Source organism: Epinephelus fuscoguttatus, linkage group LG17 (assembly GCF_011397635.1).
Source record: "Epinephelus fuscoguttatus linkage group LG17, E.fuscoguttatus.final_Chr_v1".
Classification (NCBI taxonomy): domain Eukaryota; kingdom Metazoa; phylum Chordata; class Actinopteri; order Perciformes; family Serranidae; genus Epinephelus; species Epinephelus fuscoguttatus.
Window position 1 is genome coordinate 14,335,560 of NC_064768.1, and position 27,855 is coordinate 14,363,414.

The 27,855-nt window shown below is 40.3% G+C and overlaps 2 protein-coding genes and 1 long non-coding RNA gene across 3 annotated transcripts in view; 2 read left to right on the forward strand and 1 right to left on the reverse strand.

Moving 5' to 3' along the window:
• The first annotated feature begins 246 nt into the window (after positions 1-246).
• Positions 247-11,806, forward strand: eif3eb (eukaryotic translation initiation factor 3, subunit E, b). The gene is made up of 13 exons (XM_049603074.1): positions 247-374; positions 853-970; positions 2,303-2,420; positions 2,578-2,620; positions 3,319-3,423; positions 3,570-3,695; positions 5,353-5,477; positions 5,860-5,986; positions 6,094-6,195; positions 9,302-9,411; positions 9,710-9,812; positions 10,900-11,034; positions 11,511-11,806. Exons 1-13 carry the CDS (start codon positions 285-287, stop codon positions 11,547-11,549), a joined length of 1,341 nt encoding a protein of 446 aa, XP_049459031.1. The 5' UTR covers positions 247-284; the 3' UTR covers positions 11,550-11,806.
• A 1,907-nt stretch (positions 11,807-13,713) lies between these two features.
• The window catches only part of pleca (plectin a), a 141,625-nt gene continuing 127,483 nt past the window's right edge, over positions 13,714-27,855 (forward strand). Inside the window, exons 1-3 of the mRNA XM_049602641.1 lie at positions 13,714-13,888; positions 14,593-14,630; positions 21,169-21,339. Coding sequence (XP_049458598.1) covers positions 13,729-13,888; positions 14,593-14,630; positions 21,169-21,339 — 369 coding nt within the window. The 5' untranslated portion in view covers positions 13,714-13,728. The remainder of the gene's footprint in view (positions 13,889-14,592; positions 14,631-21,168; positions 21,340-27,855) is intronic.
• On the reverse strand, positions 14,530-27,038 carry LOC125904952 (uncharacterized). The gene is made up of 3 exons (XR_007451602.1): positions 26,683-27,038; positions 23,404-23,500; positions 14,530-14,860 (listed from the first exon to the last, which is right to left on the reverse strand). It is a non-coding gene; the product is annotated as an uncharacterized LOC125904952 (long non-coding RNA).

Here is a 27,855-nt window from a genome sequence, read left to right on the forward strand (position 1 = left end):
ACATTGTAGTAAACTGATATTACAAGCTTTGTATCTTTCTTGCAAGTTTAAGTTGTCCAAGCATTTTGTTTGTTTGTGATTCTCCTTTCCCTTTTTATTTTATCACTTATCCTTTATTATATCATTTTATATTGTCTGTGCAATTTGCCTTGTCATGTTTGTTGTATTCCTAATATATTGTTTTTTTTTCCTTTTCAGTGAAGTCGGGAAAATACTATGACGTAGTTTTGCCAGTTTCCGTGTGTGTAGTGTTTGTCAATAAAGTATTTTTTCAGCTAGCCAAGATGGCGGACTACGACTTGACAACCAAGATAGCTCATTTTCTGGATCGGCATTTGGTTTTTCCTCTGTTGGAATTCCTGTCTGTGAAAGAGGTACAACAGAGTTTGCATCTGAAAACGCCGACATGTGATGTGGCTGTTTATTGGCGGCTATTTATACATGAGAACACGGTTATAGCGAGCACCGACTCACCCCGAACCGGCAAGCTGGCTAGCATTCACGTCTGATAGATAGCTTATCGGCTAACAGCTAAACTACAAATTTATCTTAGTCTGCTAAAGCTAGGCGGATGCTGTATTGCTAGTTGTAATAGCAGTATTGCTACGGATCTGGAAACTGCAGTTGTTGTTGTTTGGGGCTTTTGGCTAACGAGCTTATCATCGTTACGTGGCTTGTTAGCCTTTAGTTTAACTATTACAGCGGATTAACGTTGGCTACAACCGGCTGAGTGGGATGGTCAGCATCCATGATGGCGTTGTCCTGGCGTTGTCTCCTCTTTCTCTTTTGTACCGTTGTGTGTAAATGCGATGCGGTGTCCCAACATAAACTAAATATTTTGGTTTTTAACAGATCTACAATGAAAAGGAACTTCTTCAGGGAAAGCTGGACCTCCTCAGCGACACAAACATGGTGGATTTCGCCATGGATGTGTACAAAAACCTGTACCCGGACAAGGAAATCCCACACTGTAAGAAACACCACATTTTAATATTTTGTTCTGATTCCATAGCATTTTATCCCGTCATAATATCTAGCACAGTTCAAGATTCATATTGGGCACTAACAATATAGAAGAGCTTTTAGGTAGGTTTGGAAATTAACCCTGCTGCCCAGAATGAATGATAGTCTCTTCAGTGTTTGGTAGACTTTGGAGTCCACTAGCCACAGTTACTGGTGAACACAAAGGTTATTTTTCAACTCAGCTCATAGATGGCAATGGTTTGTTTAATACATTGTGTTAACCTAATATTCAAGTGCACACAGATGATAAGTCATGTATGAAACCACACCGTCAAAGGGAATAATATAAGACCGCTTGGTGTGTAGCCACAGTGACTGTAATGCCCCAATGCTGACCAGCCTCCTAAATGGTGTATTGATAGGAATGGGAATGGAGAACTGGTTCCAAATTGCCTGATCAATTACAAGCTTATCATTTCCTTTTATTTATGCCGGCGTGTTATTCCGACAGTTGCATATTTCAAAACAATGACAAAAAACTTGTGTCTACGCTGCTGAACATTTGCAGCTAGAAATAATTATGGTAGAGGGGAGGTAACACTCCAGAGTGTGGTTTTATTTTACAAAGAAAGATGATAACAGATCCTTGTAAAGTCTGTAAAATGATAATGTCAAATAAGAGTGGAAACTCCAGTAACATGCTAAAACCTGTTTCTAGACAACATGGCCTTAAATTCCAGGAATGTCATGTATCTGACACTAAACGCACGAGTGCCACGGCTTCTCAGCTGAGCAGCACATCCGCTACGGAGAGTAAAAAAACCTGTTAGCGCCACACAGGCAGGATTATCTGTTTTTTTTCTTTGACTAAGAAAACTCAAATGAAAACAAATGCTGTACAAATATTCTTTCATTTCATCCACACTGTGTTCAGACTCAGAGATAATAAAACATTTGCATTGATGCTGAAAACCTGTGTACAGGTGTACACACACACACACACAGTATATTGATCAAGAATAGAGAAAGAATCTAACCTAAAGGTAGCATCAGTACTGGCACTGGTATCAATAAAATCTAACCAATTCCCATCCCTGTTCATTGATCATATACATCATAACATAACAGTACTTTAATCTGGAATGTGTTTGGTTACTTGTCAGAAATGTTTGATAGAAAACATCTTGCTTGTGTTTTTCTGTTTTGTACTGTTAATTTTACAATCAGATGCGTAAACATGAAGTCACTGGGGTTAGCATCATTGTTATTGACTTAATTAACCCTTAGCCACCACCGATGTAACAACATTGGGTTAATGTGAGAACTTTTTTTGCTTCAGCTCTGAGGGAGAAGAGGAGTACTGTGGTCGCCCAATTGAAGCAGCTGCAGTCAGAGACGGAGCCAATTGTCAAGATGTTTGAAGACCCAGAGACAACTCGGCAGATGCAGTCCACAAGGTCAGATCATCATGCCAAAGAAATAAATCCCTCTTAAATACTTTAGTCATTCTAAACTGTAGTACTGAAAGCATTATAATACTGATGAAAGTTTGTCTGAAGACTGTAAGAGGCTCATCTAACATCCACTAATCTATTTTGTTAAATTCTTCATCAGAGACGGAAGGATGCTCTTTGACTATCTTTCAGAGAAACACAATGTAAGTTTTGAAACCTTAAACGGTGCATTCACACACCTCTTGTTGTATAAGGAGTGCAGTGCAAATCTTTTACGGTGGGTTGCACAATGTGTTTTTGTTTCCATAACAACAAGCTGCCACTGCGAGCCAACAGGACTATTATCCAAATCTCAGAATCTTCAAACATCCAACACCACCCACCAATGTGCTCATTATTTACTCAGTGATCAGAGTCACTGCTTGCAACTTTTCTTCCAGTCGTGTCTTTGTTTTACCTTTTTTATATCATCTACAGATAAAATACACTTACATAAAAATATTGTCGACATCATGTGCAGGACTTTTTGTCAGTGTGAAAAAGAAGAGGCTTTGTTTTGGCTGAAAAGATGAAAGAAGCCGGCACATTCTCTAATCAGCCTTGCTGACTCTTACAATTAGCTTTCTTTGAGAGAACAAAAAAGCGAAGGCACTAGATGTTTGAAAAACAGTGGATTAGCATGACTGCACTCGAGGGCCAGAGACCGTTTAAAGCCACATTCATTATAGCCTTAATAGTTTTGCCTTTATAATGAGTCTTTACCAGCTAAATTACAAGTCGTAATGGCAAACCTTTCAGCTAAAGCCGAACTGCATACTTCCATGTAATTGGTTTCTTGTCAGTTTTCAACCTAGTTCAATGGGCTTTAAGTTTATTTATCCCTTGTTTTATAATTTCTCAGTTTCGACAAGAATACCTGGACACACTTTACAGGTACGCCAAATTCCAGTACGAGTGCGGTAACTACTCTGGGGCTGCAGAGTACCTCTACTTCTTCCGTGTTCTGGTAAGAATAAACGCATAAGAATAAATAAAAGTTAAGTACAAGCCAAAGCAGATTAAATAGTTATTTTTGTCATCATTATTATTATTTGTAAAATGCTGCTCAATTTGTTTTGATTGTGATACACTGATAATGTGCTCTCTGCTCAGGTTCCATCAACAGACAGGAATGCATTAAGCTCTCTGTGGGGCAAACTGGCCTCTGAGATCCTTATGCAGAACTGGGAGGCAGCCATGGAGGATCTCACGCGACTAAGAGAGACGATTGATAACAATGTAAGTGGATAATGAAACGCCATTTAATGTTTCATGTTATCTAGAGACGGGCAACTAATATCGACGCTCCGAAGCTTGTTTCACTCCTGTGAAGTGCCTTGTTTCAATACATTGTGAGGAAGCTTGTATCAAATGAGGAATGCCACATAATTTATGTCTTCTCAAGCTTCAAGCGTCACTGATGCTTAAGGAAATGTTTCATTCAGTTTGACAGCTTTGCAATGTTTGCAGCTAAACTTTGTTACTATGCTAAGGAGAATAACATAGAAATATGGCAATGTACGCCAGAAAGACATAATCACAAGTATGAGAACATGTCGATGGAGTGGAGGAGCTGCTTCAGAGGCAAGTTAAGGCTAGTTCACATTACACGATTTTCACCCTGATTTTGCGTCGCGGAGACTATCGTAATCTTTTGAGTGTTCATACCTGGCGACGTGTGTTTCCGTCAGCGGGAGTCTGGGCAACTACGTTACGACCTGTGTGTGCACACCACAAGATTTCTCCACTGAGCCCTCGTCAACAGAGCCCCAGATAATGTGGTGACGTCACCAAACTTGGAGACGACACATCGTAAAGGCATGGATATTCTTCCCAGTGTTGAATCAGATCTGCCTCCAGGGCCTGGGTCCAAACACAACGTGCTCCCCGTGATCCTGTGGACGCCGCTATTGTTGTTGTTGCTTGCTGGCTTGACAGTGTTGCCAGATCTTGGGAAAGAAACAAGCAACCAGGGCTATGGAAACAAGTCCAAAAGAAGCGATTATCATGCGTTAAAATAACGTATTAGACAGATATATATAGAGAAAGGTTACGTTTAGAGAGCAAGCCCAAATAAGCAACTCCACTTTAGAAACAAGCCCAAAGTCGCAGCTAATATGCAGACCTGGCAACCCCGCGGCTTGTCCACCTCACATTTCTTCCGTTCTCCTGCGTGCTGACGTGGGACGTATCCCGCCTCTCATTGGCTGATGCTCTTTGTCAGTAGTGTCACACTTCTCCAGTTTTCTAGCATGCCAGATATCCAGTCCCAGACGAGGGGGCGACTTGCTCGTAGGCTTGCTTACACATGAGGACTCGTCGTGGCAGACTATCTGCCGACTTACCTCCGACCCAAGGTGGCTCTCAAGATCCCCTGCGACGTCAAAATCGTAGTGAAAATCGTGTAATGTGAACTAGGCTTTAGACCCAGTTTAGATCGAGCAGAATGACCCAAAGTTTCACTTTCAATACGTCTGACATTCTGTGGCTTCATCTGTACCTAAGCTTTGCTTTGCCATCCGACAGTATGGTACTATAAATAACTGAGTGGCATATATATTTCAACAGAGCTCCTAAAAATCTACTTGTGTTAAATGAGTGTTTGCGACACCCGGTGTTGTGGTGTTTCAGCCAGTCTTGAAGGGCTGCTTTACATTTTAGAAACCACCAGACCTCACTGTGTTTACTGCTTTTGATAAAATAACACTGGGGATATTCAGATGTTGGAACATAAAGAATGCTGAAAACCTGCTATTTATAAGCCATTTAACGCAATACTTACTACGTGAACCATTTTTTCTGCACTTTGGCAGGAATGCCATTAAACATTGGTCTGAATTGGGTTCTTGTTGCCTGATAGGACATTTCATAACATCTTCCATTTGTGTCCTTTTAGTCTGTGAGCTCTCCTCTGCAGTCACTCCAGCAGAGAACCTGGCTCATCCACTGGTCCCTCTTTGTGTTCTTCAACCACCCTAAAGGCAGGGACAACATAATCGAGCTCTTCCTCTATCAGCCTCAGTGAGTCTGTGTATTTTCAATATAGCAAAGAACTGTCACCTTGTAGACAAGACATATACTGTACATAAAATTGATGTTGCTGTCATCGAGGCTTTATATTGAAATATTTATTTTGCTCAGAAACATATGACTGAGGGACACACTCTTTTTCATAGCTTAAACCTGAGACCCTTGATGAAAAGGTCTTTTTAGCTTGAAGGCCACCTTACAGTTGTATTGTCAGTGTATTTTCTCCACTTAAATATAATTCATAACATGAATTAAAGCTATGTCGGCACAGCTTTTGTGCACAAAAATGTGTTGTTCCTGTCACTTTCAGAGTAAAGTTTGTTGTGATGGCAACTAGTGATACAATAACTTGTGTTGCCTCTGTGTTTTTCAGGTACCTGAATGCCATCCAGACAATGTGCCCACATATTCTAAGATACCTTACAACTGCAGTCATCACCAACAAAGACGTGCGAAAGCGCAGACAAGTGCTCAAGGACTTGGTGAAAGTCATTCAACAGGTTAGGTCGATAAATGTTTTAGATAGATTTTTTTTTTTTAATCTAATATGGCTCAAGGATTTAGTCAAGGATTTATTTGAATGGTGCTTTCTCTCTCACTCCCACAGGAGTCGTACACATATAAAGACCCAATCACAGAGTTTGTGGAGTGTCTCTATGTGAATTTTGACTTTGACAGCGCCCAGAAGAAGCTGCGGGAGTGCGAGTCGGTAAGGATGGTTTCCCAAAGTTTCTCCTTCACTTCTCCTGCTTGACAGTGTGTGTTTGCCACGGTGCACAGGCCTAAATCGGCCTGTTAAAGTCAGCTGTCTGCTGGGACTGAGGGGTAATATGAAGCTTCCCCTTAGCTATGGTGCTCTGATCTCCTGAGTCCCAGACATTTAACTTTGCAGCTATTCAGCCTCAGCAAATCCATGTCTGGCCTGATTTGCTGGCTCTTACTTTTATTCAGTTTGATTTTCAAAGCGGAACAGCTGTCAGATTTGGGGCTCGGTTGCCTTCTCTTTAGAAACCCTTGACTGCGGTTTTGTAGTTGTGTTGAGGGACCACTTTGCACATTCTCTAAGCACTCTCATCAGTTGGCTTTCACCCCTGTTGAATAAATTATGCAGTGATTGTGAAGGCCTCAACTATTGCGTTAGATACGGAGTGTGAGCATTGTGACAGAAGAATGAAGATAGTTCATTAAGTCATTCTGTTGTCATGGATTCTGCTGTCTTGTAATGGTCAGGGGAATTAAAATTGAAATGCTTATATTAATTTTCCCTCTCGAGATCTTCTTAATTACTGTCTAAACATCACATGGTGTTTTTGTTTTGCTATTTGCAGTTTTTTTTTAGAATTAAGGTTTTCTATTGTGCAGGGGAACTTTTTGATTGATGTCAAATATTAATGTTAGCAGTCGACCTGGATTGTCTCAATCACAAGATAAGAATCAGAGAATTGGTAATCTAATTGAATATTTATGGTGGACTAGGGCACCTTAGTTGTTGTTTACTTAAGCAAAGCATTGAATAATTGGATTTGTCACACAATAACGGCTCCGTGTGAAATAATGGTGCCACATCCCCTTTCAAAATCCCAGACACTAATATATTCATAAATTTAAGCTCCTCTGGAGATGTGAGGTGGCCAAACATCCCATTTGATGTTTCTGTGATCGTTGCTTTAAAACCACAGATAGAGACGTCACAACATAATCTCCTACGAAACACTCTGTACGGCTCATTTTGGGTGACAGGGCTGGTTCCATGTTTTCTTTAAAACAAACTTGGCGACAATGATGGAGGAATGTGTTAACATCTTGTTATGTAACAGTAGATCTATCACCTTAATGAACATGCCTGGCATATACATTAAATATTTAAAGGTGTGAGCATTAGAATTTGGTTACTTTTTCATATTGGCAGAACATCGGCCCTGTTTACACGTGTCTTAGGTGATCAGATCACAAGTGGTCTGTTAGATTGCGTCTCCACATTTGTTTTGAGTGATTGGATCCAGCTTCCATTCTTTGCATGCACATTAACACATACATCATTTCCATTTGCAAAGGCCAAATGCGTAGTTGTTTTTAACTGGCAGTAGGCATGAATGCACTTCCTGTAGCAAGTGTGCTAGAAATCAAAAGGAGAGGAAGACGTGCACTTCCCGTGAAGATTCTTCGGCCCAAATGGAAATCAGAAAGTGTGTTTTTTATGTACTCCATCCACAAGAATCCATTTTGCCTGTTGTTGTGGCTTCTTCCTTTTCTTCTTCCGCTACTTCCTCTATAACTTCTTTTTCTGCTACTTTTTCTTCTACTTCTGCATCTTCTTAATCTACTTCTTTTTCCTTAAACTTCTACTTCTTCCTCTACTACATTTACTAATACTTCTTGTAGTTCTACTTTTTTTTGCTTCTGCCTATTGCTCTACTTCTAATTTCTCTTCTTTTTCTGCTTCTTCTTCTACTGCTTGTTCTTCTCTTTTTCTACTCCTGCTTCTAATTCTTCGTCTTCTTCTTCTTCTCTTACTCCTTCTTCCTCCTCTTTCTCTAGTACTTCTTTTTCTTCTATTTTTTCTACTTCATCTACTTCTACATTTTATACTTCTACTACTACCTTTCCGACTACTTCTTCTACTTCAACTACATCTTCTTTTACTACTATTCCTTCTAAAATAGCAGTTTTTAATTTTAATTTAATTTAACCTTTTCTTTTCCTGGTTAAATAAAGGTTAAATTAAATTAAAATTAAAAACTATTATTTTTCTTCTACTAATTTTTCATCTACTTGTAATACTTCTTCACCTTTCTCTTTTTCTTCTTCTTCTACTATTGTTGTGGCTTAACTCATGTGGTTGCCCTTTAAAACGACACCATTGTTACACGAAAGAGTACTTAATTCTGCCTATGCAGAGGATGTCAGTTGAAAAGCTGGTCCTTCAGCCTGGTCTAGGACATATTAGCATACACACTGCTGAAACACTGTGGTCTTATGCGGCCCAGACCACCTCCAACAGTGGTCTAAGTGATCAGATCTAATTGAGGATGCATGGGGTGCATTCACACTTTTAGTTAGAGCTGTCCACTTGTGATCCAGTCACCCAAGATGCATGTTAGTACCTGGTGTAAACAGGGCCATTGTCTTGCGATTTTCTCTATTGAACAGTAGTATAACTCAAAATGCATTAATGTGCATTTTAGTAAGGAAGATTATATATTACTTTTTGATTTTTTTAAAAGGTGTGATATCATCTTCTTTTTGTTTTGGAATTAGTAGTTTGGATTTAAAAAAAATTCTCATTATCCAAAACAGATGCCCAATACAACACTGTCATATGTGTGTATATGTATATATATATATATATATATATATATACATGGTGTAATGTAGACAACATATATGTTGTCTACATTGTGAGGTTGGAAAAGTTTTGAACAGGATATTTTAATGTATGGGTGGATAAACCAACAGCTGGAAATTCTGCCAAAACAGCCAGACCACAGGAAATAGTTTCCAGCACTCCATATGTGGTTGTCCTGTGGGGCTATGATGCACTTTAGGGTACTTTAAGTATACTTATCATAAACTAAAGCAGTTGTACAATTAGAAATTATAGCTGCACCCTCTGATGTAGAAACGTAGACTGTTATATCATCACGTTTTAAATATGACTCTGCATATATGCATATATTTTGAAATGTGCTGGCCGACATACAATAATTTCCTAACTTAAGGAACATTTGGTCCTTTTCAGATTCTTTCTATACATGAATGCTTTGTATGCGTATACAGTGATCTATGCTTACAGCTCTGTGGTCTTTTTCTTTCAGGTTCTGGTGAATGACTTCTTCCTGGTCGCTTGCCTTGAGGATTTTATTGAGAATGCCCGTCTCTTCATCTTTGAGACTTTTTGTCGGATCCATCAGTGTATCAGCATCAGGTACGCTGTCTTTGAAATAGGCGTACTTGTCAGAAACAGTGTGTGCAGGGCCTTTTATCTGTGTCGCTGAGAAAAAAACGATGAAAAGATCTTTTCAACATCTGTACCCAGGTGATTGATTTTCTGCAGTAATTTCTTTTTTCAGTGTTCCCAAATTGTAGCCATTATTCATGTCCTGCTAGTTTTTCAAGTATATCCAACAGTAAACTGTGGAGAGGAAAATGTGAGGACTTTTCATTCCCCCAAGGGGTATTTATTTAACTGAAATGCCCCCTCCTCCTTCACTCTCTCCACTCAGCATGCTGGCAGACAAGCTCAACATGACGCCGGAGGAGGCGGAGAGGTGGATCGTCAACCTCATCCGTAATGCCAGACTTGATGCCAAGATCGACTCCAAACTGGTGAGGCTCTGCATTCACTGATCCACCTTCAGCCAGATGAGCTTCAAATCACTGAGCCCAGCACAAACAGCCTTGTCTAGACTACTAATTTAGGTAGCAATATCATGACAACTTTTTATTTATTTTTGCTCTTGACTGAAGGCAGCATCGAAGGATTTAACTGGTGGTGCTCTTACCGCTTTTGTAGTACTTAAAAGAAAAACGTGGAACATTTCCACAGTAAAATGTCTAAAAGTGACTAGACCTCTGTTATATATATTTTGTTGAGTTGTGTACTTACATTATTCCAGGTGTTTCCAACAATAAAACCCAAATAAATCTGTATTTGTATTTAAGGTAATGGTGCATGTCGTTTAATCGCCTGTCAGTGGCGTCATATTCCCTTCACCCCCTCTAGTAGCTCTAACTTCCAGATTGAACAGTAGATGATACATCAGAGAGTGAGGACGGAATAAAACAATGTAACAGAATTATACTCAGTAACAGTTATACAGCTTTTTTTGAAACATAGCATATTTTTTTAAATTAATTTCATGCCGTTTTACTAAGCAGTGATCCAGTAAAGACCTCATTTATTAATATGGCGTCTCAATGTCAATATAGTTTACTACAATGTGTTACTATGACAGTTGGCTCTTGCCAGATTCAAAGCTAACGCGTACCGTAACGTTATAATATTACAACAACCTTTTACATGTCCATAAAGCTATTTTTAGGAAGCTTGTTCTGACCACGGCTAACAGCGCCACCCACTGATTGAATTCAACACCTATCGTTAGCTACAGTAGCTGCATGTGTAGTCGACTTATCTAATGCTAGCGGTAAGTTAGCAAGTTAATGTTATGTTAGCTAATGTTACTTGCAGCTATTTCATTGTAATGAAATAACAACATGACTAAAAGTAAAACAACAACGATTTCTGCCCGAGCCACGTCAGATAGATTTTTTATTGGCAGTGGTGGTTATTCAACAATAAAGACAACTCCCATGATCCCATGCTACCTCACAAAGTCATCTAAATCTCTATTGTTATTGCATTTGAAATCAGTTCTTCAGAGATATAATTTTTTGTGAATCTGTTTCTCAGGGTCATGTGGTGATGGGCAACAACGCAGTGTCGCCGTACCAGCAGGTGATCGAGAAGACCAAGAGCCTGTCCTTCCGTAGCCAGATGCTGGCTATGAACATAGAGAAGAAGGTGGCCCACAGCAACAGGAATGAGGTAGACTGAGCACTAAACATTGTGTAGGGATAAAGGGGTAATTTATCATGTTAGCATGCTTGCTTGCTTTAAATGTCACATCACTCACATTCTTATTGTTCACCTGTCATGTTGATATGTGCAGACCACTTTCCTCTGTTCTTAAGAATGTATGCAAAAGAACTACATTGTCACATAACTCTGAATCTTTCCTCTTAGTTGATTGTGCAACACATCATTTCATTGTGGGTTTAAAAAAAACTATATTTTTTTTGGCATCTCAAATGACTTCAGCAAAAGAGGAGGTAGTCTGTCATTATTTTGTCACAACAAAGTTTGTGTTTGTCCTGTCAGTCATTTTGAGAAAGAAGCTGGCAGGTGTTTTCAGTTGAGGGATATCTAATTTTGGAACAAATCTTCATCGCCTTTTTGGAAAATAGTTGGAGCATTTCTTTAATGTTTTTTTTTTTGTGTTTGTGTTTGTGCTCTTTTCTCAGACACCGAATTGGGCTGCTCAAGACTCTGGCTTCTATTAAAATGGAAATCAGCTTCAAGAGGATGCAGATGGCTCTCACAACATTATTTGGGCTTTTTATTGAAATCATTAATCTATCATTTTTGCTACTATTGTTATGGAACTGGCTGCTTAACTTCTGAGGTAAAAAAAAAAATATCCAAGAGAAGGCAGCAAGTCTTGATGAAGACATTGTCATTTGAGGTGTTATTTATTAAGTGGATACTCTCTTCATCAGAACTTAATTGAAATCTGGTATTAAAGAGGAACACTACCTAAGTTATGAATTACAGTGTGTTATTTTCATGGTCTCGGCCAATATTTATAAACATAAGCTACTCTGTTAATGCCAGAAACCAGAGATGGAAGTCTCAAACTTGTGATGTTCATAGACAGTTGGCTGAAATCAGACAGAATTGTTAACTTTTTACACTCTGCTCCATCTTCAGTCGCGCATTTCATCCATTTTAACTGATTTTCGTCGGGGAGGGGGATTTAATTTTCCCTAACCAATCACTAGTGAGAGTTGTTGTGTTTACTTATATTCTTGGACTGACTTAGACTATAGGAATAACATGAATGCATTTTGAAAATGGGCGTAGTTCCACTTGAAGTTTTAAGGTATACTATGAAGGATTGTCAGGTACTATTTGCAAACACACTCACCAATGGAAATAAATGCCAATTCTAGGTTCATTGTCATTTGGTGTTTCACCTTGCTATATTTGCACGGGGAAATAAAAAACTTCTAGGGGTTCATAAATAACAATTGAGAGGGATTACTTATGTATGAGTCTATACACTGATTTTTAGGAAAGTCCTGCATACTATATCTGAGTCTCTCAATTATTCACCCGACTTTGGAAGTAACAACCCAACCCAACCAGAGAATTAACATTAAACATTTGTTTTCCTTCCTCTGTTAATATTTGGCCACTAGATGGCACAGTTGGCTCATTTTTGTTTCTTGCTCTCTGCAGACAGACACTCTGCCAGACTCAAGTTTCTACTTCTGTGTCTGAATTTAATATTTGTATGATTTATAATAACATTAATAACAGACAGATGCAACATTGACGTAAATTAAATTGATAACACTCCTGCAGCCAGCCTTAATTTGGTACTTAAATAGAAAAAATTGGGAGATGCTGTTGGTGTGGAGATCAAATTTGATTGGAAGCACAGCAACAGCAGCTCACAAGACAGATAAAGCATCAGTCACACTTCTTCTAAAAGCTCCTTTGTTTATTGTCGGTTACAGTCGGTTGTTTCTGCCCATTCAGTAAATGTTTAACCACACCTTATTTCTGAATATTGAATAACGCTGCCAAGCTTACTCCACTTCAGCATATCTAAACAAATATTTGACTTGTGTAAATGTACTGTAAAACCAGTCTTCAGTACACTTTAATACATTAACATGCAGCATAATGGAACAGGGCTTATTTAAAACCTTGTAGGTGAATAGCTTTGGTCAATTAAAGTGTGCACTCTTTGTTAACTCTTAACAAGAGTAATCAGGACCTGAATGTGCAATTGGTGTGTTTGTCACTTTAATCTTCTAACATGGTTAATGACTGTAAAGACATGACAGCTCCAGCACCAGATCACCGTATGAATGCAGTTATGTGTTAGGAGACAATCACACCTCTGCTCTGTCATTGTATAAAACATGCTGGCAGGTGTTCAGGTAGAGAGTGGAAAATACCCCAGGTGCATTTCAGAGTCGCCCCTCAGCTTTACAACCCTCTTGGTCCATGTGAGAACTCCTTCTGATGTTCAGCCTGGGAGTGGCTGACAGTTACGCCTGCTGCTGTAACCCCTAGCCACTCCTCCAAACTGTTTTCCTTGTGCACACACTCGCACATTTCCAGGACTCAGTAAAACACAACAGACACACACTCGAGCTAACACACACATGCTTGTACACACACACACACACACACACTAACTCAGAGCTGACGTGGGCTGAGGTCTGTGCACGGCTCCTTCTGGAACAGCTGGTATCCATCTGTGGTTGCCGTTGCTCTGGCTGCTGCTTCTTCCTGCTGCTGTAGGCACTGTGGCTGCCCCGAGAGGACACAAACCGGCCCACTGCAACCCATTCATGAGCTCTGCTGCAGTCACACTCGGGGAATCAGACTGAGTAGATAGTGAGGCTCAACTGGTGACAGTGTGCAGTGTGTTAAACAGTCGTCAGGATGGATATCCCAACAGCCTGGGCTGTCACTAATCCAGCTGTGGCCCGGCTCCTCTGGGTCCTAGTTCTGGTGCTGGCCACCCTCCTTGTCTGGCTCTTCTTCTTCTGCTGCTACAGTTGGAACCAGAGATCCTCGCCCAACCTGGAGAGGTACCTGGCAGGTAGGTGCCCCCCCCCTTCTCAGTAGGTGTGTGGAGGCCTGTGACAGGCTTACAACCGAACTGATGCTGCTTACTGTGAAATTTGCACTTCTCAAGTCAGGCTCGATTTTACGAGGAGGAGCACATTTTTTTCCAAGCCTGGTAATTGTAAATTGTTAGTGATTCCTTTCCAAGACTGCAGTATCCACATTTTCCATAAATCGCCAGCTCGTGTTGGCTCTGCCTCCATTTTGTGGTTGGAGCTGTTCTGATTACTGTTTAAATGTGCTCGTACGCCATGTGAGAGAGGACACAATGGGTCTTTCATACTTTTTAGTACAATAAAATATGTTTATTTTTAGGACACTGCTGTGAGCCATCACATGCATACTTTTCTTTTAGCTGGGAATGTGAAACTACACTTTAGTGTTGTACCACACTCCAGAATGTGAGCCTAATGATACAGTATAAAGTTGACATGATGTAAGGCAATGGGTCAGCATGCAGCTAAAGCCTACAGTGATCTGCAGAGTCATGATAACCTGCATGCCACTGCAAGCACCATGTGAATACTTGCAGCAAACAATGACTCAGGACTTTTCTGTCTTTCTACTGTACTACAGATATTTAAAGCAAAGTCACTTCATTATCGTAGCTGAAATAATGATTGACCAACATTTTTTTGTTCCATCCAAGGTAATATTTGTTGTTTCTTTTCCATACAGTGTTGGCAAAGCACTCCAAATCTAAAGCTGCAACTCAGGTGAGAAAAATCTCTCATAAGAGCAACGTTGTTGTCTGTTTTAATGAACACCTTCCTCGTTTGCACCAACAATGTGAGCACCTCATGCCTTACATTCCTGCATAATCACGATGAAGTCCTCAAAGTGGCGCCTGCCTTCATTATCACAGTAGTGTGTCAGCTTGTAATGCCTCCTTCAGACTTCAGAGGTCCTCGTTCACTTGCAGTTTGCTCAGTTTCATACAACCAGCCTGCACAGGAGAGGAACACATGAGACCAGCAAGACTGACAAGTTCATTACTACTTATTCAGTGTGCTGTACTATTATTATGTAGAGGTATGACATGATTATATGTCTCTGCGAATGTCTGACAGACACTTCAAGTTTGTCACAATTGTTGCTCCAACATTATGCAGTGTGAGTAGTTTAAATGTCATGTTTGTGTGCCTCAATGCATCAGAGAGATCATAGTGGAGGAGTTTAACAGGGTTTCATCAAGGCTTTTAATTAAGTCACTGTCAAATATTTTAGTTTGAGCATCTAAACTTAAAATTAACATCTTTTGAGAGGCCTCGTAGGTTTCTAAAAACAAAGATCAAACCAACAAAGCACTGCTGGATCTGGCCTTGATTGGTACCTTTTTGGAAACAAGTGTTGCATGCTTCAGTTTTCAATAAACCTACCTTGCAGCATTTAAATAGTCCATCAGGGATACCCCCTTTTAACTGGGTCTGATGCTTTGAAATAAACACACAGCCTGGAATGAGTTCTTAAAGGCAATCAGCAGCATTTCAATTGGTAGACTGCCATCATTGTCAAGCACTGACAATAGGGAGCACATACTGTAGGTGTAGATGTTGGAGGGGGGACGCAGGGGAAATATGCCCCCCTAATATTTAGAACATATATATTTGCCCACCTCCCCTTTCATTTTGATGAAATCTAAGATATTTCCACCCTAAACTGATGCAGGAAAAGCAGAAACTGGTGCATGAAAATTCACCAAAATACAGGAAATTAAGGCAAGGCAAGTTTATTTGTAGAGCACAATTCGTACACAAAGTAATTCAAAGTGCTTTACAGAACAAGAAAATGCATTAAAATCACAATTATTAAAATTGTTAATTATTAAATTAAGCGTTTCCGGGGTGAGGACCCATATTATTAATTATAATATTATTACTTTCATTAATGTTGTTGTAAGCTACTGCCATTACCGTCTATCCTGCATCTCTCTCTGTCTCTGTCTCATTGTGTCATACGGTTTACTGTTGATTTATTATGCTGATCTGTTCTGTACGACATCTATTGCACATCTGTCCGTCCTGGAAGAGGGATCCCTCCTCAGTTGCTCTTCCTGAGGTTTCTACCGGTTTTTTTTCCCCGTTAAAGGGTTTTTTTTGGGGAGTTTTTCCTAATCCACTGTGAGGGTCCACAGGACAGAGGGATGTCGTATGGTGTAAAGCCCTGTGAGGCAAACTGTGATTTGTGATATTGGGCTTTATAAATAAAATTGAATTGAACTGAATTTCATATGTACTATTAAAATGAAATCTACGCCCTTGGGGGAGGTTATTTATATTATCGCATGCTCCTCTGTTCAGTATTCTGTGAACACGCATCAATCCTCTTATTGTGTGCGTACCACTTTCTTATCACTCTCTGTCCCTAAAGTAGCTTCTGTTTGCTCTGCATATTGATAGACATGAGATGAAGACGTAACAAAGAGCCACAAATAGATGTAAATGTTAATTTAATTAAAATTGACACGAAAGTTTACTTGTGAAGGTTTTGAACCTCCTTTCCAGGTCTTCTTCCCTAATCTTACCCTCTTTGTTATAGGGAATAGTTAGTTGTTATGGATATCTTACCTTGACCTGACCTTTGACCTCTTTCCTAACCTTAACCTGTTTAGAAATGGGAATTAAACCTGACTCCAGACCTCTTTACTATCCTATAGTTTGCCCCTTTTTTCATTCCTAAATTGGCCGGGTTTTTTTCCTCAGTTAATTCATTCTTATATTAGTTTTTCCCCCTTAGGCTGCAATAATTTTGGAACTGTTCTCCTTAAAGAGGAGCAACCTTATTTAGATAAAGACATGTCCCATTACAATTTCATTAGCTACTCTCAGACACGCTCACTCTCAACTCATCAAATAGTGATGCTCAGTCAGTGGTCCTACATGTCAAAATATGACGCTCTAGCTACCCCTCCTGCATCAGTTTTGGATGCTCGGTGCAGCGTGTCAATTTACACTAGTTTCATGCATTGTCTCTTTTCAAAACAAACTTCCTTTTTCACAGGAAATGAATGGCCTCTGCTCGTTAAATACATAAAGTCTTCTTCAAAATAAACTTACAAAGCTAGCAACATAGAACTTTGTTTTTAGTTTTACTTTCGTAGGTTTAGGCAACAAAAGCACTTGATTAAGTTTAGAAAAAACCCCATTATAGTTTGGCTTAAAATAAGTACAGTTGTTACTAATGTAATATATTGTCACATTACACATGTTAATAGCATAGTATGCTACACATATTAGCTCACTACATTGTTATAAGAAAAGTCCATCTTCTTCTGGTTTCAAATGGGCTTCCAAGTCTGGAGTTTGTTTGTCCCATCCACCTCCCCTCCTGCCCACCCTATGTGGATTTCCATGCTCTTTATACTACAGTAGTTGCCTGACGCTTTAAAAAATACTGCTGCCCAGTGTTTCTTGTACTGCCACTAAGGGGTGCCTCCGTGGGTTGGTGTCTGATGCTGAAGGCCTCTGACGTGTCAGAATTTGACAAGTTGGGAGTGAGACTGGGTTCCCATTATGTGCTGTATAAATCTGGGGAACACAGGACCCTGGGAACATAGGAGTGACCCTCTCTTATGGCTGTGTGCTAATTGCTAACGTGTTGATGTTTAGGTCTGTAGTGTTTGCCATGGTCATCATCTTAGTACGTATTAGCATGCTAACAGTATAAGCAAAGTACAGCTGAGGCTGCTGGGAATGCCAGTTTTGGAGGTAAACAATAAAAACTCTGACCTGATGATGGCACTGGATGAAAATTTAAGGAATAAGCAAAGTTATTACAAGTCATTATGAGGTGAAGACAAATGTATGAACCAAATATTATGCCAATCCAATAATTGCGAATAGAGGAGAAGTCAGGGGGTCACCAAAGTTACTACAGTTCATCCTCTGGGGAACATGAACCCAATTTCATGGTGATCCATCCAATAGCTGTGGAGCTATTTCACCCAAAATCACAAATATCAATTTCATAGTGGTGTTACATGAAAAATCAGGGGATCACCAGACTCATGAGGATTCATCCTCTGGAGACTATACCAAAGTTTGTATCAAGTCATGTCAGTCTGTACTGACTGAGAATCACACTGCTAACTAGCTGGGCTAAAAACATTTATGTTACTCTGTAGTGATTCAGCCTGCAGCATGTCCTGTTTTTACATTTGATATTATGTCTCTGTAATAAGGGGAAGTGATGGATTTAATGTTTCCAGCATGAGCCAGTTCCTCTATAAATATAAGGGGAACTGGCATTTGCTGAACCACAAAACAAAGTACATTGTTCTCCCTCAAAGACTTTTGAAAGACATACAACAATGGTGCATCTATGACAGTCTGTGTTGTTACAAGTCATACAACATGAATGCAATACACTTATTTAAAGGACCCTCTTAAACTTTAACCCTCTCTTATCCCACCTTACTGTTTATATCATTCCTATGTAATCTGTGTACTGTAATAAAGCCTCTCAGCTGCTGCAGCTTTATCACGCAGCAATTCCATTAAGTGTCCTGTAAGTGGGCTCATGTTATACTGAGAGATCTGCAACTGTACCTGACCTCGCTCAGTGTGTTTTGGCGCAGTCAATATGAGTGTTGTTACAGAGTGGAGAAGCACTGTGCAGTCATTGTGTGCGATAAGTTTGAGAGGCTCTCTGAAACGGCTCCATGAGTGAAGCCCTTTGTCTGTTTGGCACTAACACGCCAACAGAGGTCCGTTTCCTTCTGTAGCAGCCAGTGTATGAACAAAGAGGCATGTGAGGTCTCTGTCTAAAGAACAGAGCTACACACAGCAACGAATGTAGTGTGACCATAAAATATTAGGCTGTCAGTCTCTGTCTTGAATCAAATAAAAAAAAAAAAATACAGCTATGGAGAACACATGGCCCCATTGTGGCAAAAGCTAAATACTGTATAAACATGTTCTGTATGTCTTAGAAAAGTGCCAAGGGTGTTAAAGGTAATCTATTTATTGCAAAAACATCTCAAAACGACGAATATGAAGCTGTGGAGGGGGTCCATGAATATTCCATCATGATCTGTATCTGCTGGTGAGTCAGAGGTTACAGCAGAGCTTCATTTCTACAATATATGCAATATGTGAATGATTTCATGAGGACTGCATGTGATTTCCAGCGAGTGAATGAAAGAAAGGCTTGTTCATTGTTCGACAATGGAAATGTCACTCACGCATTCTGTTGATTTAATTAACAGCAAGAAGGGTACAGTGGTCCTGAGAGCTCAGCACACTGCAACTTGAAAACACATAACACAAAATATGAAGAAAACATCTTCATTAATCTGACAGCACATGCGCAGCATTTAGAAAAAAAGGCACCTTTCACAGCGTTATGATACTCCGCCAGGCAGTGTAAGTTTGTAAGGCAGGCAACAACGTACTATAAAGAGCTGGAAATTCTCAATAGGGTGGGCAGGAGGGGAGGTGGATGGGTCCGATGAACCGCAGCCTTTCACTCATGAGCCTGCTGTTCTCTTCCTGTGTGAATGTTAAACCAAACCAAGATGTTTTTTTCTAAACCTAACCACTTGCTTTTGTTGCACAAGGAAATAAATGTAAAAACAACAAGGTGCTTACATTTCCTGGGAAAATATAAGTGTATTTTTAAAAGGCAATACATGTGACAAGCGTAAATTGACATGCCCTCCTGGAACGTCAACAACAGATGCAGGAGGGCAGCTGACACATCATATTTAGAGGTGAAAGTCCACTGACAAAGTGGTGATATTTGACAAGTTGGGATGAGAACGTGTTGGACGCACAGGCTCTTAAGTAACTCCGGTATAAACTCAGATTGCAGCAAGAACAACTCAGAACAACTGCCATAGTATTAAGGGTGAGAAAGTTTGTCTACGGTGGGTGGGAGGGGAGGTGGATGGGTCTAACAAACACCCAGGACACCACTGCTTGTATGAAGTCAGTGCTGTTTTAACGTGATCTTATGTAACTTGTGTTCGTCTGTCATGAACTGACGAAAGCCCTGTGACATGTTTGTCTCTTACAGATTTATGCCAACCCAAAACATGAGGTTTTTTCTAAACTTAACCAAGTAATTTTGTTGCCAAAACCTAACCACAACAACTTCAACCACATGGTACAAGTTTCACTTAGGACACAACTGTGCTTCACATAAGTGCATCTTCTAGAGACACCAAAGGGTGCCTTAGACATTGGTATCTACACCAACGGCACGAGACGACCTGGGCTGAGAACGCATCGTAGACTACCAGCAAAATATGTGAAAGTCTGGAAAATGGTCTGTTGTGCTCTGTACCAGTTGCAGCATTTCTGTGTTAGGTTGTTTTCTCACTTTCACACTTGAAATACTCAACTACTTTGCACGCATTTTCAAATTAATGATGATGTTTTCTACATTTTATTGTGTTCTTTCTATTTCCATGTGTTTTTTTAAGATGCAGTGTGTTGAGCTCTCAGGGCCACAATACAGGAAGAGCTATAAAATGACCAGTTACCAAAATGCTGCATGCCTCAAAACTCTTAACTAAAGATTATTGCAGGAGTTAGACAGAATCAAAATTTATAACTCCTCCAAAAGCCTGCTGGCAGATGACCAACACAAACAGCTATGGATAAAAGAGCAAAGGTGATTTGACAAATACTAGAGTGGACTATAGTGTCTTATTTATCCACGCTGTAGAAGCTGTTATCATGATGTCAAGTAAAAACGTAACTTACTTCACTTTCAAATGTTGCACAGTTTCCATTTAATTACTCTATATGATTTTTCACTTGGATGAAAACTCTCATTCAGTGTAGTTTTATTCCTCTTCAGGGAATTTCAGCAGCAGGAAAAACAAAACCCCATTTGTTTACCTGACAGCATTAATCACAATCAATGGGCTCTGAATAAGAAGTCTTTTGTCCGGCTCAGTCGAGGCATGCCAAATATCAAGAGCTGCTGTTTTCCAATGGTGAGATCTATAATTGGAGAGTGGACTTTCCTCAAAGCAAACATTAAAAACAAGCCTTAATTTGGAAATAAAAACTGAACTTGGCTCTATGTCAGATGTTATGTTACAGTGATTTGAGGTTTTTGTCCCTAAACTGTGTGTTTGCCTCTGAAACATCATGTTGTAGCCAAAAGTCTAAACTGAAACCCTGACAAATTAAAATCTGTATGTCAGAGAGGCAGCAGCAGCTGATATAGTAGGGACAACTCTGCTCTGATAATCAGGTAGATAATCATGTTTAAAAAAAAAATAAATGCATCTTGTAATTTCAGAGGAAGAAAAAGCCCAAAGAGAAGCCAGCTGCTTCTGTCCAGTCAGAGGAAGTTGTGGTGAAGGAGTCTGTGGCCCTTGGACAGGAGCCACCGTGTCCGGCAGTCAGGAAAAGGAAGAGACGACCTCTTAAAGTACACATGGAAACTGTGACTGCAGTGAGATCACAGAAGGTGAGGAATGTTTCTCCACTGTGTGTCATCAAAGGCCTTGTTTCCTGGCATTTCAGAATCACTCTCTCCATCCACTGTGTTTGGTTTAATAAGTCAGTCTTTGGACCTTTCTAAAACAATGATTTGGATTTGAGCTGTCTGTTCACTGTGCTCTCTGAGTCAGCTGCTCTACACTTGAAGTACAGAAACAATTAATGCATGTTCATTTTAATCCTTTTAGTCTGACTAACAGTGTTGCTTTGCATTGTATCAGTGGATGCCTGAGGAAACACAAATGACTGTTTCCTCTGTCAGATGTTAATGTGACTATGAAGGCAGTGGACTATAATATTGATTTTTACCCAGTTGAAAGATAATATACGTATGCGACATATGTGAATTATAGCATACTAAATGAATACTTTGGAACAACCTTAGGTTTAAGTGATTTTTTTTTAGATATTTCAGCTCAGTTTAAAGGTGATTACAATACATTTTTGTGCACTACATCATATTGAATCTTCAAGTGCCTTTATTGTCATTAAAATGTACTATTTAAAATTTATTTAAATTCTTTTTAAGTTGTATTTGAGGGAGCAGTTAACCCCCAAATCAAAACTACATATTTTTCCTCTTAACCATAGTGCTGTTTACCAGTCTGGACTGAATTGGTGGAGATATTAGCCGTAGAGATGTCTGCCTTCTCTCCAATATAATGGAACTAGATGGAACTCTGTTTGTGGTGCTTAAAGTGCCAAAAAATACATTTAAAAAACTCAACAGCAATATCTCTTTCCAGAAATCATGACCCGGTTAATCCACAGACCTTGCTGTGGGAAATACTTAACTTGACCCGCCAACCGTGTCACCACACAGAAGGAAGTGTGCTAGCTCACCTAGCACCACTGAGCTAGCTAACGTTACAGCTCAGCTGAGGAGAACACCATTAATGTTAACATCTTGCATTACCACAAGCATAAACCTATTGTTCATAAGTAGATGATGCTTCTTTCTGCACCATGTTTCTGTTTGTGGATGTAGGTCAGTTGCAAGAAAAAAGTTCTGACATGAAACTGCTCACAACAAGTTCTGTGGATTAACTTGAGTAATCAGGTCATGATTTATGGAAAGGGACATTGCTGTTGAATTTTTTTTCTTGAGCACCACAAGCTGAGTGCCATCTAGTTCCATTATATTGGGGAGAAGGCAGACATCTCTATCGCCGATATCTCCAACACTCTGCAACTTACTCCAAAACAATCTAGACTGATAAACAGCACAACAGGTAAGAGAAAAAATATGTAGTTTTGATTTTGGGGTGAACTGTCCCTTTAAGATACACACTTAAATGTCCAGTGTGGCTTCTCATGGTGTGGACTGCAGATTGAAACCAGCTGAAACTTCTCTCGGTTAGGAATCCTTCAGTGTCCATTGTTCAGGAGGTTTTTACCAGGAGCTGAATTATCTGCAGACATCTCCTCTCCGAAACAACCAGTCCCAGTGACTTAATCCACTAAAAACACTAAATGAAGTTGTTTCACATTTAAAAAATCTGTGTTTTTCCCATGTTTTCGTAACGAAGGGGCTGTGCTACACTAGCCAACGTGAAAACCTCAAAAAATGTGAATGGCCCTATCTAGAGCCAGTGTTTGTTTTGTCTGTTCCAGGCTACTGTAGAAACATGGTGGTGCAACATGGTGATCTCCATAAGGACTGGATGTCTATGTAGATATAAACAGCTCATTCTTAGGCAATGAAAACACAATGATTCTTATTTTCAGGTAATTATACGCTAAAAAAAACATACGTATTATGTTATATTTTATTTCTGCCAATATATCCCACTAAATCCAACACACTGGACCTTTAATACATCTCAAGCACCATATAAATGTGTCCTATGGACACTTACAACAAAATATCAGCTCATTAGTTGTATGTTACTAAAATACTGCAAGAGCAAACTTCAGGCACTCACACAGAGAAGTAGGAGTATTTGGGAATAAGATAAAAGCCTTAATTAGTCACCTGGCTTGTTCATGACTGAATGATTTATCACAATAATTATAACACATTTAAACTGACCTGGAGCATCCTTCGCCTTCTCCTGAGCTCCTCTGCTCTCTGGCTTCATGGAGCACTTGGTTGATCACGTTGACCCGTCAGCACAATGGCTACAGAGCTGGCAAAGAGACACTGGCATTCAGAACTGATAGCACGCATCGTTTATGAATACAAGAATGGGCTCAGAGCGGGACTGAGCCAGCGCTTCCCCTCCCCCTGCCCCCGACTCCTCCATGCCCATTGATTCATTCTACAAGAACTAATAATGTAGTAGGGCCACACAAACAAGCAGTCTATCATTCATGGTGTTGTAGTTACGTAATTGCTCAGCATGATAGTTTTTAATTCGGCTCAGTACAACTTGGCCCCATTTGGAGTGAAAAGAAACTTGAAAAAAATGATGCAGAACAAACAACTCACAAGGCAACAGAAGAGTAAATGGAACAGTTTTCCTGATTAAAAGCATTTGTATCAGGCATCGTTTGCATTTTTATGACTTTAAAGTGCAGGCAGAGGTCAGTTAGCAGACACAGCGAACACATACAGTGTACAGTAGATGTGATGAGCTGGATTTCGTAAACGTTAGACTGCAGTTAGACTTCATTATACATTTAAGAGTCACAAGAGAAATTGAATGCTAATAGGTATGTAATCATTAAATTAACAACTGGAATTATTTAGGAAGAATTTGGTGAGCCAAGACTTTTAGGGAGAACTTTCAATTTTGTTTTGTTTGTTTGTTTTTTACTTTTTCTGGTTTGTTTTCATACATCATAATGACATAACATAAAAAAACCTCAACGTAAGGTCAAATCACAGTGTATATTCCAGAGCTTTTACCATTTCATGGCCTTTTTCACTGGATGGAGTTACTCAGTTGATATGGAGATGGTTTATTTGTCTTAACTTTACTTATTATCTTGTTATACTTTAAAGGTCCAGTGTGTAGGAATTAGGGGCATCTATTGGCAGAAATGTTATATAATATTCAAAACTATTTTTATTAGTTTATAATCACCTGAAACGATCATTGTATATTTTTTTTTACCTTAGAATGAGCCATTGAGATCTAAATATGGAGCAAGTCCTCTTCATGCATTTACAAAGAGAACTGGATACAGCTTTGGAGGCAGGGCCCTGGTCATTTCTATGAACTTTGCTCAGTAGTGCATGAGGCCAAAAAAACCCTCAATTTCCATGGTACGAAACTTTCAGTTTAGCCCTCCGCTAACTTGAATGGGGATAAAATTATTTCATTGTGCATCTTTTCTAGACTTTCTAACTGTCAGGAGCTGAATCAATCAAATCCTGATAGTGAAATGAATCCTTTCATGGGGTTGTGAGGGGTCAAAAAATATATCCACTGATTAACAGTCATCTTTTTCACAACGTAAGTCCATGGGATAAAGTGTTTTTGGGCTCATTGGCATTATGTGATGAACCCAGAAACTGTATTTCCATATTTGGCCACACTGTCAAACTGGCATTTGAATTACTACTGCAACAACACATCATCAGTAGGTTAAAACTAACCAGTCTCAGGATGGTCTAATCGCAGCTTGCATTCCCTAAGTTTGGCATTTTGGCTGTCTTGTCTTTTTGGAGCCAGAAGTGACCATATTTGGGGTAGACGCTGGAGCTGTGAAGGAGTAAGGGGTGGATCTGACTGAGAAACCGAGGACACTGTCAGCAGACAGCCTGTCACTCAGAGCAGTACGCCCTTAATTATGCATTACTGTGAGGCTTGATAAAATTTTAAAGGATGAGTTATATAAAAAAAATCAACCCCATACAGTTGTCATGAACAGGGAAATTAGATATTGAGACCACATTTGTTTTTTGTACCAGGCTGTATACATGTTTCTTTCTGCTGTAAAGTTGGGCATTTTAACATGGGGTCTATGGGGACTGACTTGTTTCTGGAGCCAGCCTGAAGTGGCCAGTAGAAGGACTTGCAATTTTTGGCACTTCCGTGTTAGCTTCATTTTTCAGTCCCGGAGGTTGCTGTGTTGTTCCTGGGAGCTTGATCTTCCACAGAATATGCCATGTTCTTTCTACAGCAGTCCAGAATGGACAAATCAAGCTCTGGCTCCAGATAGAGCCATTCACATTTTCGCGTTGGCCACCGTAGTTCTACATGCTTGGCACAAAGGACAATTTCAGATCTACAACTTCAACGCTAGATGACGCTAAATCCTACACACTGGACCTTTAGGACAACCAACTTTGAACTTGGATAACAAGTTTCTGCATTTGTCCAAAACCAGCCTGCATAATTATTGTCATTTTTGTTTTGTGCCCCATTTTTTTTACTGTTGACTTCAAGCTTAAGTGAAAAACTATACCCAGGTATGGCCAGAGCATACACGTAGATGACAGATCTCATATGTAAGTGTAAATGGAATCAGTGTATTCAGTTATATGTTTACTATCACAGCAGCCATCTGTTTCCACATACAGAAAATATGCTGAGCTCAGCAGTAGTGTCCTCTGTTGTAACAGCTGAAGGTGAAAAGTTTAAGGAAAGAGAAGAACCCCCAGAGTGGAGGCATGAGGTCTCCATAAAATATTATGGATTTATGCTCGTTTATTCACCTAACATGAGCACAATATGAAATACAGTAGGTTGATACGACTGTTTGAATATTTCTCCAGCGAACTTTACGTGAAATCACTTGGGTGTAACGTGTGAAGAAGCCCCTGCCTCCGCACGCTGCAATCGACCTGATCTGAGCTCAGTTCTCACATGCGCACCGGCCGAGCATGAAATCAGATCTCTCCTCTCATCTTCATCCTAATGCGTGCCTGCTGTTGAGCGACAACTTCGCCCGTGTCGTTGTACTAGCAGGGAGGTATGCAGGCTGCAGGCTGAGGGAGCAGATTCGTCCTCTCGGCTCACCCTGCAGCTCGGATCAGTCCAGGTCTGAGCGGCTCAACATCCCACCACACAGCCAGGACAGCCAGGATACCGCAGGACGCAGGCGCGACTCTCGCTGCGGCTGAGGAAGATGCTCCTGTAACTTTGAGCGGATCTAACTGGGACCTATCCGCCGACGGTGCTGCTGCGATAACCAGATTATTGCGATTGTTCATCTGGGACCACAAACAGCTGCCATCCTGGATATTTTTGGCGTGAGTAAACCAGGGATACAGATTATTCATAATTCATGTTTTGTCGCATCGCCGACGCTGTTCATCACATGATTTAGTGTCATTACCCCCCCCCCGCAGATTAGACATAACTCGACCTGTCACCACTGTCAGAAAATGCGAGGGTGGTTTTTTTTGCATCATGCTAACCTGTCAGCCAGCAGGTGCTCCTCTCAGGTCTCCCATCACTGCAGCTGAATTCAGGTGTGGCGATGCAGTGCCTGAAGGGGTGAGTTTTTCTGGGAAGGATCCAGACTTGACAGCTTTATCTGTCACCTGATGATTAACAGATCCAGTCCTAATGAAGTCCATCAGCTTCAAGGGGCGAAGACAGAGAGCGAGAGAGAGGGGGGAGCCTCAGTCAGCTGTCAGTGTGATTCAGCCTCTGTCAGACTCTATTCATACCAGCACACACCACTTAACTTTCTTCCACTTCCAAGTCCGGGGAGTTACAGGAGCATACTCCCTACAGCTCCTCAGGGTTGCCTGGTAACTACGGTTCACCCTGATGCTTTCAGCTTGCTTGGGCAAAGGCCATACAAGAAGGCAAAGCCGCTCTGAATAGCAGTGTGTTCCAGGAGGATAAAACTAATGTTTTCATCAGAAATGTGTAGTCATGGGCGGATTATGAGACAATGGGCCACTGGGCACAGATATGCAAAGGGCCCCACCAGGTCTCCTACACAGGAACAAGAACCACAGACTTTAAAGTGGATTTGAATCTCTTTGTAGTCATTTCACATCTGTTTGTTGTTGTTTTGTGTCTCGATGAAGTCATGTTATGTCTCTTTGTGGTTGTTTTGTATCTCATTGTAGTCATTTTGTGTCTCTGTGTGTTTGTTTTGTGTCACTGTGATTATGTTGTGTCTCAGTGAAGTCATTTTGTGTCTCTTCGTGGTTGTTTTGTGTCCCAATGAAGTCATGTTATGTCTCCTTGTTGTCGTCTGGTGTCTTCTTGCGGTTGTTTTGCACACTTTTTTAATTAGTTTGTGTCTCTTTGCAGTTCCTTTGCATCTCTTTGTGGTCATGTGCATCTCTTTGTGTTCATTTTGAGTCTCTTCGTGGTCAATACGTATTCAATTGAATGACATTTTGCAAGTGATGGCCACAGGGCTCCCTGTCACTTCGGGCCCCTGGGCTTGTGCCTGGTAGGACCCTTCAGCTGCCCATTCATGTGTAATATTGTCTCAAAGTCAAAGCAGCAGATGATTGCCTGTGATTATTGAGTAGATCAGTGCTCTGCAGTACAGTGATGATCCATTTACAGCTTCAAACATGAAAAGGGCTCACACTCTGCTGCCTGAATCCTGAGGGATTCTGTAT